Source organism: Rhinoderma darwinii, chromosome 1 (genome assembly GCF_050947455.1).
Source record: "Rhinoderma darwinii isolate aRhiDar2 chromosome 1, aRhiDar2.hap1, whole genome shotgun sequence".
In the NCBI taxonomy this organism is placed as follows: domain Eukaryota; kingdom Metazoa; phylum Chordata; class Amphibia; order Anura; family Rhinodermatidae; genus Rhinoderma; species Rhinoderma darwinii.
Window position 1 is genome coordinate 163803418 of NC_134687.1, and position 20831 is coordinate 163824248.

The 20831-nt window shown below is 41.5% G+C and overlaps 1 protein-coding gene across 1 annotated transcript in view; it reads right to left on the reverse strand.

The window, feature by feature from the left end:
- Positions 1 to 10610: 10610 nt before the first annotated feature.
- The window catches only part of ENPEP (glutamyl aminopeptidase), a 61375-nt gene continuing 51154 nt past the window's right edge, over positions 10611 to 20831 (reverse strand). Inside the window, exons 17-20 of the mRNA XM_075849731.1 lie at positions 17881 to 18051; positions 16786 to 16929; positions 16617 to 16698; positions 10611 to 10924 (exon numbers count right to left, since the gene is read on the reverse strand). Of these exons, the coding sequence (XP_075705846.1) occupies positions 10781 to 10924; positions 16617 to 16698; positions 16786 to 16929; positions 17881 to 18051 (541 nt within the window). The 3' untranslated portion in view covers positions 10611 to 10780. The remainder of the gene's footprint in view (positions 10925 to 16616; positions 16699 to 16785; positions 16930 to 17880; positions 18052 to 20831) is intronic.

Consider the following 20831-nt stretch of genomic DNA (forward strand, 5'->3'; position numbering starts at 1 on the left):
CCCACAGATCTTTTCCATAAATGAATGCGCTGCAAAGTAAAAATTTATATTTTTCTGTAGATATGCCATTTCAGTGGCAACTGTGTCATGCCCAGCTTGTGCTACTGAAGACACACAACCCAAAAATTGTTAAAAGGGTTCTCCCGGGTATGGCGATGCCATATATGTGGAAGTAAACAGCTGTTTGGGCACACTGTAGGACTCAGTAGGGAGGGAGCGCCATTTGGCTTTTGGAGTGTGGATTTTGTTTGGTAGTAGATTTGTTTGGAGTTTTACTAGTATTTCAGTTTATAATGTGGGGGTACATGTAAGCTGGGTGGAGTATATCAGGGGCATAGTCAGGTAATATAATAATGGGGTAAAAAAAACAATAAAATAAGCCATAGGTGTGTGTGTTACGCTGTGAAGCAATCCTTCATGCACAGGCTAGTGTCGCACTGATAAATGGTGTACTTTCTTATCCCCCTATAGGTCCACACTCCGCACCTTTGCAGTTTAGAGAATTTTGCTGGGAAAGTGTTGTCCTGGTATAATACGGGCACCCTCACTTCCATCAGATATGTTACGCCCTCCACTTCCTGGTTCCCTAATTTTCGGACCTTGATAAATTGCCTCTTGAAACAGAAGAAATGTTTCCCTCGGGCCTGCACAACTGCATATTTTGATTTCCTGATTTATTGGAGCCTTAACTAATTTTATTTTTTCATAGACATAGTGGTATGAGGGCTGTTTATTTGCAGGACGAGCTGTAGTTATTAATGGTACATGCAACTTTTTGAACACTTTTTATCCTATTTTTTGTGAGGCAATGTGACCAAAAAACAGAATTTCTGGTTTTGTTTTTTACGGGTTTATTTTACGCCGTTCACTGTGTGGAATAAATAACATCATATCTTTATAGTTCAGAGCGTTATGGTCGCAGCGATACCAAATATGTATGGATTATTTATTTTTTCAATAATAAAAGACTTGATAAGTGAAAAAGGGCGATTGTGTTGTATTTCATTATTTGAAACTTTTATTATGTTTTACAATGTTTTTTTTCCACTTTTTGTTACACTTTTTTTACACTTTGTTTTAGTCCCACTAGGGGACTTGAAGGTCCAAAAATTTTTTTCTAATACATAGCACTACATATGTAGTGCAAAGTATTAGATCTTTTAGTTGTTCACTGACAGCAAGCCGATTAGGCTTCGCCTCCAGGCGGGGCCTAATCGGCTTCCGTAATGGCAGAGCAGGATGCCATTGTTAGGCCTCCTGTTGCCATAGCAGCAGTCGGCAGCCCTGCGATCGCATACGGGGCTGCCGATCTGCTACTAACCTCTAAGATGCAGCGATCGCTTTCGATCGCTGCAACAAAGCGGTTAATGGCAGGAATTGGAGCTAGCTCTGGTTCCTGCTGTTACAGGTGGATGTCAGCTGTAACATACAGCTGGCATCTACCGCTGATGACTCTGGCTCAGCTCCTGAGCTAGCGCCTTCTTGCCATCGGCTACAGAAGCCTTTTAGGCCCCACCTCCGGGTGGGGCCTGGAAGGCTTCCATACTAGGCAGATTTCTGCATTAGGCCTCCGGTTGCCATTGCAATTTCATTACTGGGGTCCTGATGAGCTGAAAACCCCTTAAATGCAGCGATCGCTTTTGACCGCTGCATTTAAGGGGTTAATGGCAGGGATTGGAGCTAATTTCATTCCCCACATTACAGCAGGGTGTCAGCTGTAACATACAGCTGAGACCGGGGGATAGTGGCAGCGACTCAGCTTCTGAGCCGGTGTCCACCATTTGTCATATGGATACAGCAAAATCCGGGAAGCACTGGCTTTCCATGACGTATCCATACGAAAAATGTCAGAAGAGGGTTAAATAGCTGGTTTATGTCAAAGTCACTCCCACGTCAATGCCATGTCCAAAGGCTTCCAAACAGAACATTGTCCAGAGCATCACACTTCTCCCACTGGCTTGTCTTCTTCCCAAAGTGCATCCTGGTGCCATCTCTTCCCCAGGTAAGCAAAGCATACGCATGCGTCCATCCACATGATGTAAAAGAAAATGTGATTTATCAGAGCAGGCCATATTCTTTCATTGCTCCATGTTCTGATGATCACTTGCACATTGTGGGTGCTTTTGGCTGGTGGAAAGGGGTCAGCACGGTTACTCAGACTGGTGTCCAGCTAAGCATCCCCAAACACAGCAAGCTGTGATGCACTGTGTATTCTAACACCATTCTATCAAAGCCAGCATTCACTTTTTCAGCAATTTGTGCTACAGTCCCTCTTTTTGGGGATTTAAGCAGACGGGTTAGCATTTGCTCTTCACGTGCATCAATGAGCCTTGGGATCCATGACCCTGTTGCTGGTTCACCGGTTGTCCTTTCTTGGACAATTTTAAGTAGGCACTAACCATTACATACCAGGAACACCCCACAAGACCTGCTGATTTAGAGATTCTCTGACCCAGTCATCTGGTTATCGCAATTTGACCCTTTTCAAGTCGCTTACATCCTTACGCTTGCCTATTTTTTCTACTTCAAACACATAATATTTAAGAACTGATCCCTTTCTACCTATTATATTCCACCCCTTGACAGTTGCCATTATAACGAGATAATCAATGTTACTCACTTCACCTGTCACAGGTTTTAATGTTATTACAGATCTGTGCGTGTGTACATATAAAATGTTTTGTATATTTACTGTACCATGAAGCTGCAGCACGTCTGTGTGTCTTTTTCATTCTGCTCCTGCTCCAACTCCCCTTTCCATAGACTTGTATGGGCAGCGTGTCTGTGTTTTTTCTTCTCTCTGCTTCCTCCTCCTGCCCCCCTTTCTCCATAGATTTGTATAGGCAGCGTGTCTGTCTGACTCACTCTTCTCCTGCTCCTCCTTCCCTCTCCTTAGACTTGTATTGGCAGGCAGTGAAGAGAAACACACCCACCTTCTGCAGTCCGTCAATTCTGCTCTGTAACCAGGGATGGATTTTACTTGACAACAGAGGGTGGACAGCAGATTACATGAGGGGAGACACCTACTGTAGTGGCAGTAACATTACATAGAATTTGTGTGCATAAAACAAATTTTAACAGTAAGTAAATGAGTTTATCTATATTAGCTATACTATTAAAGAGGTTTTCCCGAGATCTATTTTTTTTTAACAGTCTGACGCTTCTTTTTAGGCATAAATTAAATCTCAAAAACCTTTTGTTTGTTTTCCTTTTCTTTCCATGATCGTTCACTTTGTTTACATACCTCCATTTCTTCTGATTTCCGGTCTGCTGCTAGGGGAGAGAAAATGACGCGCAGGTGCTGTGATAGCGCAGGAGTGGGCATGCGTGGTAAACACAGCTAGTGTAGAAACCATGCATGCTCAGAGACACCAGCGTAAGAGTATCCGGTCCACCACTTCCCTCAGTGTACAGTGACGTCAGGAATGACGTTCCCGTACATTGAGCCAGCCTGAAAACGGAACTCAAAGATCATGTTCGGGGTAGCAATGATTTTGCTGCTGGAGAAGCATCACGTGACCGGCGCTGGATCACGTGATGCATCTCCAGTCGATGCATCTCCACGGTTGTTAGAAGATTAAATCAAAACGTAAGTATATTACAAATTACATTATTTTTATATGTGCAATGAAATAGAAATTAGTTAATTGGTTCCGGAAAACCACTTTAAATTAACATTAGTTGTCAAAAAGTTAATTAGTTGTCAAAAAGTTAATTGTCCACTAACAAAAGTTAGTGTCCATTTACCAGTTATACTTGTCAGATATTTTAATTGCTTCCTTTATTTATAGGAATGCCTTTTCATATTACTATAACATATGGTTAATAGTCTCAATTTATTTAATTTTAATAATCATTCAAAATTAAAGTTTAGCTGATATTTTTGCAGGTATATATATTCTTTTGATATATGGTTTACGAATGGGTCTTATATTACTTTTTTTCATATTGTCCATAACTCCACTTTACATTGATTACAATAAATATGCTTTCCACTTTGGGGGTCTGATCTGGGTCTAAATTTGTTTTGGGGTCTGATTAATTTAGTTGCCTGGTTTTTGGGGCCTGCATTTATTTAGGGGTCTAATCTGGGGATTAAATTAATTGAGTGGTCTGGTGTGTGGTCTGATTAATTTTCGGGTCTAGTCTGGGGTTTGATGCCTCCCATGGCCCAATCCTGCTTTTTATACTTATGTGGCCGTGCATGTGTTACCATTGTCCCAGCATGCCTTCACAGAAGTTGTGGGTTTTAACACAACTTGGCCGGCAATTGTGCCCTCACCCTACCTTTACATGGTCCTGACATCTAATAAGTTTGTTATAGTGCCCATCACAATCTAGTTACGCTCCTGCACTCCAAGCCCTCTGCTCAGTCCTCTTAGAACAGACTATAAACCATTAGCGCTGAAGCAGGGAGATGGTATAGGAGAATAGCGCATACAGACCAAATTGTTTATTTATATTTGTTTGCAGTCACATAGCCAGTTATAGAATGCTTAGCCATCCAGACCATACACCATATTCTCAAAATACACAACTTTTAGTTTTCTAAATGGAGCATCGCACCTGTGGTATCTAGTAGAAAACAGTTATATGAACATTTTGTCTATGACTGTTTCTTAAAAAGTGCACTGCAGCCAGATGACGGAACTTGATTATACAAGTCACTTGCAGTTCCTCCGCCACAGTAGACACAGTGCAGTCACATTCACTCTTAACAGTTTGCGATGCTGTACCCCCAACTGTTAATCACAACAGTATTTTCTTTCACCATCCAGCAGTCGCTCCAGTGTTCCCTCTCTCACAGAACTTCTCCCTAAAACAGTCAATGTGGTGTCCCTCTGATTGCAGCGTCACCAGGGCTCTCCTTTTCACAGTTGCACCTTTTTTACTTCCACCAGTAGTGACAGAAATGCTCGACTAGGGGCATAACTATGCTGAGGTTACGGTCACACCCGGGGGGGGGCCTCAAAAATGCCACTTTCCCCCGTAATCACGGCAGTGCTCCCTTTCCACCAGTAGTTACATCAGCTCCCCCTTCTCAAAGTAGTCACAGCAATGCCTTCCTTGGTGGTCACAGCAGCACCACCCCTACCAACAGTAGTCACAGTAGTGCCCCATTTTCCCTGTGTTCACGAAAAGGCCCTCCTTTCTACCAGTACTGACAGCAGAACCTTCCTTCTCCCTTACTTCAGTACTCACAACAGGGTCCCCATCTTTCCCCAGTGGTCACAGCAGGGTGTTTCTCTCTTTTCACAGCAGGCAAAGCAGGTTTTTCCCTTTCCTCTGTGGTCTAAGCAGGGCTCACCAGATAGACAGCACATTAGATCTTTTCTCCTGACTTTGGTGGGTCTTTTCTAAGAACGACTCAGGTTAAAACAGGCCTTGATAACATATGCTGCATTGATGTCATGTTTATGGCAACTGGAGCTATACATGGGTGTATAGAGTACAATTTGCCCCTGTCTGACAATGTTGTAAAACGTCAGTATTTTTAACGTGTTTTGTGACGGACAGGAGATTCAAGGATATCCATCAACTGAGTAAATGATTTCTTCATCTATCGTTCACATCCACAAGCAGCCCAGGGTTCCTGGAGATTCAGCAAGAATGTAAGAAACTTAAACTTATTTTCATGCTCATTTTCTTATAAAGACATTTTGCTTTTTATTGTTGCCAATCTGTTCAACAAATGCTAAGCTGCCATCAACGCTGAATGGGTTTAGCCTTGCTTGAAACAAACATGTTTTGAGTATATGTGTTCTGGCTCAATCTGACTATGTTTACTAGGAATTTGAACAAGTAATCCAGAGCTTCCAGTAAATTTTTGAGACATTTAAATTTTGAAATCAACATATGGAAAGTCTGAATAAACAGGCCATGTCTGAAAGCCCAAGAATATAAAAACCTACAATACGCAGTTTGAGTTCTCAGATGGTCAGATTTGTGAATGAGTGTGCCGAAATACCAAGGCTGAAGGGTTTGTTAGGGCATGACCACACATGGCGGAATTCCTCCGCAACTGTCCGCATCAATGCCGCACAGAATCTGCGTTGCAGATTCTGCAGCGGATCTGCACAAAATGTGCAGAAAATTGATGCGGACTGGCCGCTGCGGACTGCAGGAAAAGTGCTTCTCTTCTCCCTATTCAGTGCAGGATAGAGAGAAGGGACAGCACTTTCCCTAGTGAAAGTCAAAGAAATTCATACTTACCGCCCGTTGTCTTGGTGACGCGTCCCTCTTTCGGCATCCGGCCCGACCTCCCTGGATGACGCTCCAGTCCATGTGACCGCTGCAGCCTGTGCTTGGCCTGTGATTGGCTGCAGCCGTCACTTACACTGAAACGTCATCCTGGGAGGCCGGACTGGAGACAGACGCAGGGAGTTCTCGGTAAGTATGAACTTATATTTTTTTTTACAGATACATGTATATTGAGATCGGTAGTCACTGTCCCGGGTGCAGAAACAGTTACTGCCGATCGCGTAACTCTTTCAGCACCCTGGACAGTGACTATTTACAGACGTCTCCTAGCAACGCTCCCGTCATTACGGGAGCCCCATTGACTTCCTCAGTCTGGCTGTAGACCTAGAAATACATAGGTCCAGCCAGAATGAAGAAATGTCATGGTAGTAAAAACAATACGCTCCGCAGCACACATAAGATCTGCGGACTTCATTGCGGAATTTTGACTCTCCATTGAAGTCAATGGAGAAATTCCGCCATGAGTCCGCAACCAGTCCGCCACTGCTCCGCAACAGACAGAGCATGCTGCGGACACCAAATTCCGCTCCGCAGCCTATGCTCCGCAGCGGAATTGTACGCATCGTGTAAACGAACACTGCTAAATTAAAGTGAAAGTCAATGGAGAAACGGCTCCGCTGCGGATTAACGCTGCGGAGTGTCCGCAGCGGAATTTAAGTGAAATTCCGCCATGTGTGAACCCGCCCTTAAAGCGCATCTACATTAGACTATGCAAGGTCATGAGTAGTCTGTAGCATTTTATTCCATTAAAACTAACATACTTGTTCTTGAGATTTGTAGAACTATGCAATGAAAACACTGACAGCCCCAACAAACCCACCATATTTTTAGATAGAATAACAGAGGAAACCAATATACAATAATAATAAAAATAATAGTAATAATCTTTATTTGTATATTTATAAGTATACATATGTAAGTTTATGGGGTTTTTTTTACATTTATTTTATAATAGAACTTAAGGCAGAAGTATCCAAATGTATGGGTATACGTTTTTCTCGGGTATGTGTTTGAATCCATAAGAAGAGAAAGAAGAATAGAAAGGCAAAATTTATTTATTTTTACCTCCCCCAGTATACTTTGTCAGAGGAGTACAAACATTTTGTGAACCTAGTGTAATAGCAAAAATAAAAAATAAAATTATTACTAAGATCCAGACACTTCTTTCAGCTGGAAACCTTTCTCAGGAAAGGACAAGCTGTCGTTCATTATTCGGGCACGACTAGAGTTTTTCAGTGCAAAGGGCTATGTGAGTTTGCATGGTGCAATCTGAAATGCAATTGGACTGAGGGTGCCATCTTAATATGCCTACCGTGTCAAACTCCCTGTGAAAGCCATGCCAGAGACAACCCGAAGCAATGGCAGATTGTCTCACAAGCACAGTAGCTTTTCAGCAGTGCTACAAAACCAAGAGATGCGACCACCATGGGCCTGGGATGGGGCTAGCATGGCTAATATCTCTGTGTGGCACCTTGTTGTTTTTCAAGTATTATAGTTATTTTGCTAAACACATTTCAATGTAAACGATTTGAAAACATATTTAAGAAAATAGTTCAAACTAAGGATATTGAACATTGGAAATTTAATTAAATGCCAAATCTGATCAATGAAAAAAAGAATACATTTCATGTACAAAAAGTGCTTGTAATCGAAATTGGGTCATGTGCTAAAAATTTGAACAAACAAATCAGATAGAAGATGAATTAGATCTTGTATGGAAATTATCCCATGACAAAATATATATATTTTCAGACTATTTAAAATACAATACACTTTTAGGCTAAATTTGAGATGTCCATGGTTTAAGACAGTTTTAGGACTCATCTCTGTGGTGTTTTATTTAAACCCATGTTTAGGCATTCTGCTGCCTGGGGTGAAAAATTAAATTGTACCTTATCATTACTTATAGAGTGCCATTAACGTTTATTTACAAGCCACACACACAAAGATACATACTCAAATATTTAGTGCAAGAAAACTCACATTTCAATTAAAAGGTAGCTGTCGATTCAGCAAACTTTTGACATGTCATAGTGATACGTCGGAAGTTTTGATCGGTGGGGGTCAGGCTGCCGAGTCCCCCACCGATCATTAAAATTAATCTGCTACGGAGGCCCCTAATGGAGCCTCCAACGCAGATGTGAACAGAGCCTAACGCAGTGTTGTGCCATTCCTCTGTTATTGCTCCTTGAATTGTATGAATGAATTTACAACTGGGTGTTACTATTCAACTTGTCAAAGGGCGTATACTTAAACAATCTGACACTGTCCAAACAGTGCTGACAATATAAGGCAACATGCACACGACCATGCCCGTAATCACGGTCCGTGATTACGGACACAGCCGCGGACAGACACCTGCATTTGTGGGCCGTGCTCCCATATAAGGTATGGGAGCACGGTCCGTAAAAAGCAAAAAATAGGACATGTCCTATCTTTTGCAGAGCCTTTCTACGGCACAGAATCCTTCCCATAAATGATCGTGAAGGTGTCCGTGGTCAATAGAAGTGAATGGGTCGGTAAATACGGACCGTAATTACGGATGAATTGTACGGTCGTGTGCATGGGGCCTAATAATGTGTAGAGACATGCCCCATTGAAAATTAGAGAAAAATAGAGTAACCCGCGTTGGAAGTGTTGTTATTATTTTTAATAATAAAATTTCCGGGTTGGCAGCAGGTCTTGACAATCCGGTCTGGTCGGAACTTGTCTTGGTATATAGAGAAATAAAAGAAAAGGGGGAAAGACGCGTGCCTGATAGTGTAGTAGTTAATGCAATTAGCCAGATAAAAAGTCAGCACTTAAGAGGCTCTGTCACCAGATTATAAATGCATCTCCTACATAATCTGATCGGCGCTGTAATGTAGATAACAGTGGTTTTTATTTTGAAAAACTATCATTTTTTACTAAGTTATGCACAATTTTAGATTTATGCAAATTCGTTTCTTAATAGACAACTGGGCGTGTTTTTACTTTTTACCAACTGGGCGTTGTACAGAGAAGTGTATGAGGCTGACCAATCAGTGACCAATCAGCATCATGCACTTCTCATTGTTCCAGCCCATTGTTACAGTGTGATTGGGCAGTGAAAGAAGCTGGGCTGGAACAATGAGAAGTGTATGAGGCTGATTGGTCACTGATTGGTCAGCATCATACACTCCTCTGTACAACGCCCAGTTGGTAAAAAGTAAAAACACACCCAGTTGCCTATTAAGAAATGAATTGGCATAAATCTTAAATTGTTTATAACTTGTTCAAAAATTATCGTTTTTCAAAGTAAAAACCACTTTTGTTATCTACATTACAGCGCCGATCAGATTATGTAGGAGATAGGGCACTTATAATCTGGTGACAGAGCCTCTTTAGTATTTACACAATCCCATAAGGGAAAAATAGCTTGTCTGGTTCTCATGGACCTCGCTGTTTCACCTTCTCCTCTGGGTGTGGTGGAGATTACCAGAAATAAATCCAAATTTTCTCTCGTTTAACTCTTTCAGCACCCTGGACAGCGATTATACACTGACGTCACCTAGCAACGCTCCCGTAATTACGGGTGCACACACATAGTCACCCGTAATTACGGGAGCCCCATAGACTTCTATTGGCCTGCCCGTGCCGTAATTATGGCCTAAAATAGGACATGATCTATATTTTTCAACGGCACAGGCACCTTCCCGTAAGCATACGGGGAGGTACCCGTGGCCAATAGAAGTCTATGGGCCCGTAATTACGGACGTTTTTACGTTCGTGTGCATGGGGCCTTACAAGCTGTTTTTCCCATATGGGATTGTGTAAGTACTAAGTGCTGACTTTTTATCTGGCTAATTGCATAAACTACTACACTAACAGGCGCGCGTCTTTCCCGCTTTTTTTATTTCTCCATTAACAATGAGAATGTTAAAGTCAGTTATTTTATACATTATCAGGAGGAATAACAGGGGAATGGCACAACATAGAGCTTCAAGAATAAATGCTCTAGAATTTTTATTTTATGAGGAATACAAGTGTCAGGCGAGCCAACATATCTAGAGTTGTTAAAAACGACATTAGTATTTTATTTATTCAGATTTAAAGTGATAACACACTTGAAGTGCAGGACATTAATAACTCCTTTAAAACTTTTTGGGAAAAGTTTTTTCTTTGTATGTATGCTCTAAATAATAATTTAAAAAAAAACGCCAAAGAGACATTTTTTAGCCAAACACAAGAGTAGATAAAAAAAAAGAAAAAAAAAAAAGTAAAAGTATAAAGGCAATACTGATACTTCTCTCTTTATTGTCTACTCCTGTGTTTGGCTCAAGAAACTGCCACAAAAATGGCATGTGTCAGTCCAGTCTTAGGTTTTATATTTGTTTGGTCCAGTAAAGTGGTTTTGGTATAAACCCGGCAAGGACATGGCCTATAATGTCCAGATATTTTCTTTGGAATTATGGAAGGTAAGCTTCAGCTCCTCTTTGGTTTGCTCATTCAAAATAAATATGTCTATGCAAAATTGTGAGCGCAGATCTTATTCAAATGTTCAAGCGTTTGCTTCCAGCCAGGCCTTGATACCATTTTTGTTAGCTGTAACCCATTCAATGTTATTTCTAACAGTTTCAAGTGCTTGCTTTCTTGGGGTTACCCCTGCTCCTGCATTTGGATATGTCTCAAAGAAATTTTCCATCTAGAAAACGAATAATAAAACAAGTGAAATAAATATTAAAAAAAATTAAAGGATGTTACATTGTATTTAATTATTAAACAGTAATAGTTATTCTAATTTTTCAAATACATTTTGGGCATATAGGGGACTATAGCGCTAATTTACTGCTCAAGTCAACAATAAGGCCGCGTCCACATGGGACTGGTTTTTACCTGTGGATTTGCAGGTAAGTGGATGAAATTTAAAGGGGTTGTGTCACCTCAGACATTTACGGCATATCCAAAGGATATGTCATAAATGTTTAATAGATGCATGTCCCCCATCCTGCCTGGTGAGGCTTACGCTGGCATATAGGTGCACAACAGGACGGGATGTAAGCTACTCTGTTTGCGTAACTCCTATAGAAGTTACAGAAACAGCATAGCGCCGCGAGGTGCACTGTTTCAGTAGCTGCCATTCACTTCTATGGGAGTTACACAAGCAGCATAGTTCACAGCCAGTCCTGTTGTGAACCTATACTCTGCTTGGGTGTGGCAACCAGGCAAAATGGATGTTGGGGGACCCCCGCTCACGAGATAGGTGCGGGTGCCAGAGATGACACAATCCCTTTAAAGTCGTATTTCTATAATCAACATTTATCAACTATCCACCCAAGTGTCTGATCGATTGGGGCCCAACCACTGGGATCCCCACTGATTCTCAATGCATCCCCCACAGCGAAGAGGAGCTTGAATTGAGTGCCGGATGATCATGCGTCCTGGCGTTCCATTTAGTGTCACAGCCACATACACTCTAATTAGAGCGGCACCATGCGTGCTCAACCGTCACTCCATTCAAAGTTATCCTCACTGCAGTTGTGGAGTGGGGATTAACGGTTTTTGGGACCACTGTCCTAGTGATCTTCGGGGTCCCAGCAGTGGGGCGGAGGTTCATCAGCAAGCACTGCAGTATCATAACTTGTTGGCGCACATAGTTAAGCGTAGATAATATATGGGTATGGTCACAGAGAAGTTAGAAAAATATGTAGCATTAGGCATGGTTCACATAGCGTTTTATCGCTACATTTAGCATCGGAAATATCAGAATGTACGTGCTAAACATGTCCATAGAGCTCCAATAGCCGATGGAGGAAAAAGAAGTTTCCATTTGGACGTTATAGACTACATTACTCTATCCTGAGGGATCCCAGAAGAAAAGTATACCGTGCGTTATGTGTTTTTTTTTAGTGTAACAGATACTGCTGTACGGCTTCCGTCAGAAGTATACGTTAAAATGTATACCTTGGGGTGCTTCCCCAGGGCCGGATAGGGACAGTGATGTCAGGGTCTTTTAACTGCGGAGTCCCTGGCCAAAGTATTGGAAGTGCTCTGGCTGAAGACTCCGGGATTGGAGAAGCCCCTGACATCATTGTCCATATATGAACAGTGATGTCAGGGGCTTTCAACTACAGAGTACTTTAAGATGCTGGAACTTCCGCCATCTCAAAGTAGCTAACGTCACTGTCCAAAGACGGACAGTGGCGTCAGGGGCTTTTCCAGGAGAGAAATCCTTGGCCAGAGCATTGCTGAGGTTCTGACAGTGACGTCAAGGGCTTCCTTAGGACTGGAGTACCCAGCCAAAGCACTTGCGATGCTCTGGCCGTGGACTCCGGCATTGTAGCATATATGGATAGTGAAGTCAGGGGTTTCTCCTGACAAAGCGACTCAAGTAGCGCTCTACCCAGGGAGTTCAGGCGACGTATCCCACTGTATGCCTATACAGTGGGATATGTCGCCACCTTCCATCGGAGGTATACAGGAGTTGGAGGACTCCTCCTAACATATACCTCAGACAGAAGGAAAATAACGCAATGTGAACCAGGGCCTTATACAATAGAATAGTAGATATAACACAGAAAGAGAAGAATTAGTGTGAAACCCAATTGGTATGCAAAAAAAATACATACATTTTATACATTTATGTAAAAAGTTATTGCATCGTAGATAAGGTGCAAGTGCATATGATGCAAACCATTAAACCTAACTGAGACAGACAGACAGACACCATGTAAAGTACCAGCATAATACATTCCAATATAAAGCAGTTATAAATATATGAGAATATGTAAGAACAGATGCAACAAATATATATGTTAAAGAGGCTCTGTCACCAGATTTTGCAACCCCTATCTGCTATTGCAGCAGATCGGCGCTGCAATGTAGATTACAGTAACGTTTTTATTTTAAAAAAACGAGCATTTTTGGCCAAGTTATGACCATTTTTGTATTTATGCAAATGAGGCTTGCTAAAGTCCAACTGGGCGTGTTTAAAGTAAAAGTCCAACTGGGCGTGTATTATGTGTGTTACATCTGGGCGTTTTTACTTCTTTTACTAGCTGGGCGTTCTGACGAGAAGTATCATCCACTTCTCTTCAGAACGCCCAGCTTCTGGCAGTGCACAGACACAGCGTGTTCTTGAGAGATCACGCTGTGACGTCACTCACTTCCTGCCCCAGGTCCTGCATCGTGTCGGACGAGCGAGGACACATCGGCACCAGAGGCTACAGTTGATTCTGCAGCAGCATCGGCGTTTGCAGGTAAGTCGATGTAGCTACTTACCTGCAAACGCTGATGCTGCTGCAGAATCAACTGTAGCCTCTGGTGCCGATGTGGCCGACACGATGCAGGACCTGGGGCAGGAAGTGAATGACGTCACAGCGTGATCTCTCGAGAACACGCTGTGTGTCTGCACTGCCAGAAGCTGGGTGTCAACGAACAGAAGTGGATGCTGCTGATTCGTCAGCATCATACACTCCAATTCCTAACGCCCAGCTAGTAAAAGAAGTAAAAACGCCCCGATGTACACACATAATACACGCCCAGTTGTACTTTTACTGTAAACACGCCCAGTTGTACTTTTGCAAGCCTCATTTGCATAAATACAAAAATGGTCATAACTTGGCCAAAAATGCTCGTTTTTTAAAAATAAAAACGTTACTGTAATCTACATTTCAGCGCCTATCTGCTGCAATAGCAGATAGGGGTTGCAAAATCTAGTGACAGAGCCTCTTTAAGTATACATAATATCCTGCGTTCACCAATCACACCCAACGCACATTTCGCTACCGCCTTCATCTGGGGGTGGTTTGTGCTTCAAACATACAGACATATAAACCTGACACTGCAAATCACCACAGCCGTGTCAGATGACAGAGCATGTTCAGCATAAGATCCTGCTTGTGATGTGTTTTGTATTGGGCAAGTGCAATCCTTAGTGTTTCAAGTACGCGTTTCCAATTAAAAACACATAATGAGCAATATCTTACCCCGAACTCTGTCATCTGACACGGCTGTGGCTTAGAGCGAATGCAATGGCGTTCTTGCACGCTGCACACAGAAATGATCATGTCTTTCAGACAAAATCAGGTACACTCAGCGATTTTCAGATGTAGCGATCTTCAACTTGACTTTTCACACGCAAGTTATCATGCTGCAGCAAGTTATCAGTCAAGATTAGGATTGCTACATCTGTACCTTTTGGCATTCTTTGATAGCCATTCTAAGGTATATATGTCATGTAGCAGTGCAGCTACTAAGGGGCAGGATTTGGGCCTATAATTATATATTTAAAAGGTCTGGGTTGCTGGAGTGGAAGAGAATAGTAAAAGTTCCACCCCGTCTTTAGGACAATCCAGGGTTTGGGCTGCCTTAGGAGTCTCATTAGCTGCCTGCTCTTAAAGGAACAGTGTCACCCAAATTTTTTTTTTCATGTCAGTTTTAGGTTAGTGTTTTATTAAAAACGTTTTTATTTATTTGTGTGTTTGTGTGCTACTTTTTTCTATTTTTTCACTTTTTCTTCCCTATGGGGGCTGCCATTTTTTTTTCCATTTCTGTATGTGTCGATTAACGACACATACAGACATGGAATACGGCAGCCACAGTCCCATAGGGACTGCGGACGGGGCCCGTCCCATCCACTTCTGTGTACGCCGTCTGTGTGGGAACGGCGCATGCGCCGCTCCCACACAGTCCAATTTAAAATGCGCGCCGTCCGACGCCATTTTCCTGTGGACCGGAAGTCGCGGCCGGACAGTAAGATTACTACTTCCGGTCGCGGCTTCCGGACTTGTGCACTTGGACCAGCGGCAGCAGACGGAGCGGACGGGCCGGAGGGAGCCGCGGCGGCAGGAGCAGGTAAGAGATTTCTATGTATGTTCGTGTTTGTGTGTGTTTACTACTGTATGTAAACCTACTACACTGTGTGTTAGCTCAAAAAATGGCAACACACAGTGTAGGAGGTTAGACCGTTCAATCCCCTCGTTTATCCCGGCACTAGCCAGGATAAAGGAGGGGGGGATTCTCAGAGCTCACTAGAGCGAGTGATTTTTCCCCAATTTTGCAGCAAAAAGAAATGTGGTTGCTTTACCACATGCAATGCTGCAATTTTGGGAATAGCTCCATCTAGTGACCAGCACTGGGAAATGTTATAAATTAGAATCCAATTGAATCCAATTTATAATATTTCCTGACTCGTGAAAAAAATAAAAAAAATTTGAACGATGTTTAATCACCTACACACTAAATGTTTAACTAAAAAAAAATAATACATGTTTTGCTGGCAACACATTCCCTTTAAGGCTCCTTTAAGAAAGGTGTGATCTATTCACACAATGCTCCCAGTCTGAGGAAGACAGGTATTGCCAGCCTGTGGGAGTCAGAGGTTCTGGTAAGAACATATGTTTGTTGTGAGGTGCTGGGCAGAAGGCCTTTCACCCTGATAGCTAGGGAAGCTGTATGTTTAGTTAGAGGCTGGACGGCCTAGGGTTTATTTTTGAACTATTTTGTAAAACTGCTTTTCCTGTATGAAGACAATAAAGCTGGTTGCGGACAGTTTCATACTAAATCCACTATGTTGGAGTGAAAACTCTTAAGTGTGCCAACCATCTTAACCTGGAGATGGCCATCCTGTGAGCTAACTTACAGCAAGTTGTCACAGTTCGTATGTTTGAAACACCAACCACACCCAGATGAAGCCATTGGCAAAACGCGCGTCGGGTGTGTTGGGTGATTGCAGGATATTATGTAAACTTAACATATATATTTTTTGCATTTGTTCTTACATGTTTTAACATATTTATAACTGCAATGTATTGGAATGTATTTAGCTGGCAATTTACATGCTGTCCATCTGCCTCGTTTGTAGTGATTGTATTTACATGTTTTTACAGGATTTGTATAAAATTCAACTGCTTGGTCCTGTCTCACCAACCTTCTATTGTATGTCTGTAATGTCTCTGTTTTTAATAACCTTTTATGGTATTTAAATTAATTAATACATTTTATGTCTTTTTTGCATGTCAATTGGGTCTCACACTAATTCTTCTCTTTCAGTGTTATATCTACCATTCAACTCTATAATATTACATCTTTTTCTCATTTCTTCATGCGACTATATCCATACGTTATATGGCCTACGCTTGGCTATAGGTGCCAACAAGTTAGGATAGTACAACTCCTGCTGATGAACCTCTCAAAGTCAAGAGAATCCATCAGGCTGAGAATCATAGTGTATAGGGCTGTCTACTGACAACAGAAATTACAAAGCAGTTGGACATCCTGTGAGGCTGGAATGGCACACCTCATGCAAATATGATAAGGTCTATGACCAAATAGGACATCCTGAGGAGTGGCGGGATCGGCTGGTTAATGTGAAGCTAAATTCTGGGTGTACTTACTTGCCACAGTTGGGCAGGTGTGTTATACGTTGTTGTTATTCTCGTAATTATCCGTCCAAGGTTTCGATCATTGATGGTGTATCTGATTTGAAAATCAAAAATGAGCAGTTGTGATATTGGAATAAATGTAAGAGCTAAAAAAAATTTGGCAGATCAAGTTTAAATTTACCTTTTTACTAAATAGTCCCAGTTAATGCGCACCCAGTCCCAAGACATTTGTTTTCCATAATTGCTGTATGCAGATATATAATATATGACATTGAGTGCATCTTGACTCTTGATAAGATTGGTTTCATAAATGCTTTTGAGATATCTAAGGAGATGAAAATGAAATAAAACTTTATATATCCATATCATTAGAGAGACATATTGGATCCTATGGACTATGAATACAAATATTGTACATGTACATGATTACGTTCTAATGTGGAGAATTCACTGATCTGTTTATGCAATCAGAGCAGCCATCAGAAATATATGGGCCCCATATGAACAAATTGGCAGGGCCCTGAACACCCTATAATGCCATTCAACTATATTTTCTGGGCAACAGAGGAAGCCGAAAGACTGTTATAGTTCATCTTTGACCATTTATGAAGAGCAGTAATATGATCTTTATGCAGCCTCTCAAGCCCATTCTATATATTTGTGGGTCCATTGGGAGTTGGAACAGAATACCGTTTAAGGCCTGTGCATTCTCACTTATGTGGCATGAAGGACACCATATTGGGAACCAGGTTTGCACACCAATGCCTATTAAATTAAGTTATTTTATAAGTGAAACTTTGTAGCTCCCAGGCAGCAACTAGTGAGAGCGGGTAGTAAGAGGGTAGCAGCCCACAGGGGAGTTTTTGATTATTTTTTTTTGCCTAGGCCCCTGGTAGCACCACCTGTACTGCCCTAAAGTCTTCTGGCAATGGATAGAATAGTAGATTTAGTCTACAAAGTTTAGCATATGGGCATACACCCCCTATTATGTAAATATGAGTGGCTGTCTGAAAATATATTCCGTAGGTCTTTTCACACTGCGTTTGGTGGTCTCCATTTGACTGATATACTGGGAAAAGCTCTCTAAATATATGTTAAACCAAGACTGTGACTTAATGCCATACAGTGGCATCCGTCACCCATATAACGCTTTTTTACTGGATGCCTCTGTGTGGAATAGTGCAGTCTGCTCCACTATTCCCTACAGCAAAAAAAATAAAAAATAAAAAATATGTTCGGAATTTTCCCATGGAAAACGGAAAACTTTCTAAAACACCTGTCCAGAAGTGTGATGCTGTTTGCTGATGCCAGACCCTGAAGAAGTTTTTCTTTCTCTTGCGCTAATGGAGTTTCTAAATACTTCTTAAACATGAAATTCCAGGACTCCTCATCACCGGACTGTTTCATCCCATAACGATACACCAGCTGCCTGAGGTTCACGGGAATCCTGGGAAAAACAAACAATGTATTAGCTGAAATGCACAATTATGCTATTGTTTATTCTCCCCTTGTATTTGCCTAGTGTAAATATTAAGATATGGAGGAGCTAAGAAGACCCACTGCAGTAATTTTACAAGCTTTTACAACTGTCATCTTTACTGTCATCTTTTACTTCTGACATCTTTATGCAATGCACATATATATATATATATGTGTGTAAAATAAGGATTTTATTTACTAAAATTATACAACATTCAGCCGTATCATTAAGACCACCTTCATAATATTGTGTAAGTCCCCTCATGCCATCAAAACAGCTCTGACCTGTCAAGGCATAAACTCCACAAGACCTCTGAGGGTGTCCTGTGGTATCTGGCACCAAGATGTTAGCAGCAGATCCTTTAAATCCGGTTAGTTGCGAGGTGGGTCCTCCATGGATCGGACTTTTTTTCCAGTACATCCCACAGATTCTTGATCTGAATTAAGATCGGGGGAATTTGGAGGCCAAACCAAAACCTTGAACACGTTGTCATATACCTCCAATAATTCCTGAACAATTTTTGCAGTGTGGCAGGGTGCATTATTCTGCTGAAAAAAAGCCACTGCCGTTATGGAATACTGTTACTATGAAGGGGTTTAATTATTCTGCAATAATGTTCAGGTAGGTGGTACATGTCAATGTAACATCCATATGAATGCCAGGACCCAAAGTTTACCAGCAGAACATTGCCCAAAACATCCCACTGCCTCCACTGGCTTCACTTATTCCAATAGTGCATCCTGTTGACATGTCTTCCCCAGATAAGCGACATACATGCACCCGGCGGCCCAGACGAAGTAAATCAAAACGTGATTCATCAGATCAGGCCACCTTCTTCCATTGCTCCATCGTCCAGCTCTGATGCTCGTTGTTGCTCCTTTCATCAATGGACAAGGGTTAGCATGGACACTCTGATCGGTCTGCGGCTACAAAACCCCAAACCCTGCAAGTTGCAATGCATTGCGTATTCTGATGCTTTTCCCTCATAGCCAACAGTAACTTTTTCAGCAACTTGCTCTACAGTAGCTCTTCTGCTAGTTCAAACTAGACAGGCTAGCCTTTGCTCCCCAAGCACATCAATAAAACTTGGGCGCTTTAGACCCTGTTGCCGGTTCATTGGTTGTCCCTTCTTGGACCACTTTCGGTAGGTACTAACCACTGCATACATGGAACACCACAAAAGACTTGCCGGTTTGGACATGATCTGACACAGTCGTCCAGCCATCACGATTTGGCCCTTGTCAAAATCGCTTAGATCCTTGTCCTGCTTCCAACACATCAACTTCAAGAACTGACCAGTTTCTGCCTAATATATCCCACCACGACAGGTGCCATTAAAATGAAACAACCGCAATATTCATTTTACCTGTCAGTGGTTTTAACGTTATGGCTGAACGGTGTATATGTTATACTTACTTATATTACAATCCCTGTACAAAGATTGTCATCACTCATACCAAATATAATATCTAAATAAAAAAACGAAATCACTAAATAAAAAAACATTATCATCATATTGCTAATTATAGTCAAGTGCCCTAAGAACCAGCCTATTTTGGGCAAAAAGTACGAAACTATTTTTTTGTCTTTTCATTGTCGCATTCCAAGAGTCATATGTTTTTATTTTTCTGTCAATGTAGCTGTATGAGGACTTCCTTTTTTTGCGGTACAAGTTGTATTTTTCAATGGCACCATTTTGGGTACATGTCATTTATTGATTAGCTGTTATACAAGTAATGTTTTTTGGAGGGAAGGTGATGCAAAAATATTAGCAATTTGTTGCATTTTTTCCCCCCGCTGTTTACTGTACAGTTAAAATAACAAATTAACTTTATTTTTTATGTTTTAGTAATTTTGCACAATAAAAACATGTTTTATGGAAGAAAAAAAACTCACTATTGTGTTCCTGCTCTCAGAGAGCCACAACTTTTTATTTTTCTATCAATGTAACTGCATGAGGGCTTGTTTTGCGGGACACGTTGCAGTTTTTACTGAAACCATTTTGGGACGCATAATTTATTGACTCATTTTTAAAGAAAGAAATTTGTGGGGAGTGTGAACATTTTTTAATTAATATTGAAAACAGGGTATTTTTCGTTAAACTTTATTAAACACAATTTTATTTATTGTCCCCCTAGGGGACTTGAAGCACCACTCGTTTGATCGCTTACTTACAATGACAGGCAAACTATTAGGTTTCGGACTCCTGACAAAGCTGTGGCGAAACATGCATTAGGTCACTGGAGCACAGAATGCCATTATTTGGGTAAGTTGTTACTTTTAAACTAGACTGCAGTTTTTCCTACTACTGGTTACTTGTATACTTATTAGGTCATTAAAAAAGCAGTGAAGTGGGATCTAAGCTGACAGTGCAAACTCATGTTGTCAATTTGTATGAGACTATATTATGGTAAATGTGGCCTGCTTTTTCTGATGATACATAAATGGGCATTTTCTATTAAGAATTAATAAAAGTTTATATTTTAAACAAGATATGGTACTCTAAAACTTTTTTGTAGGACGTATATATATTATGATAAGCGTTGTCTCCGTCTGCTAGGCCATGCCTAAAAGATATATGCTAATGGTAGCCCCCTTCCTCTATCAAATACCTCAGATGCCGCGGTCGCTATTGACCACGCCATCTAAGGGGTTTCTTTGAACCCAGCGGAACCCATCAGTCAATCATCGCTGGACTTCTGCTGTTCGCACGGGCAAAGCTTCTGTGCCTGTCAGATCACGTGACG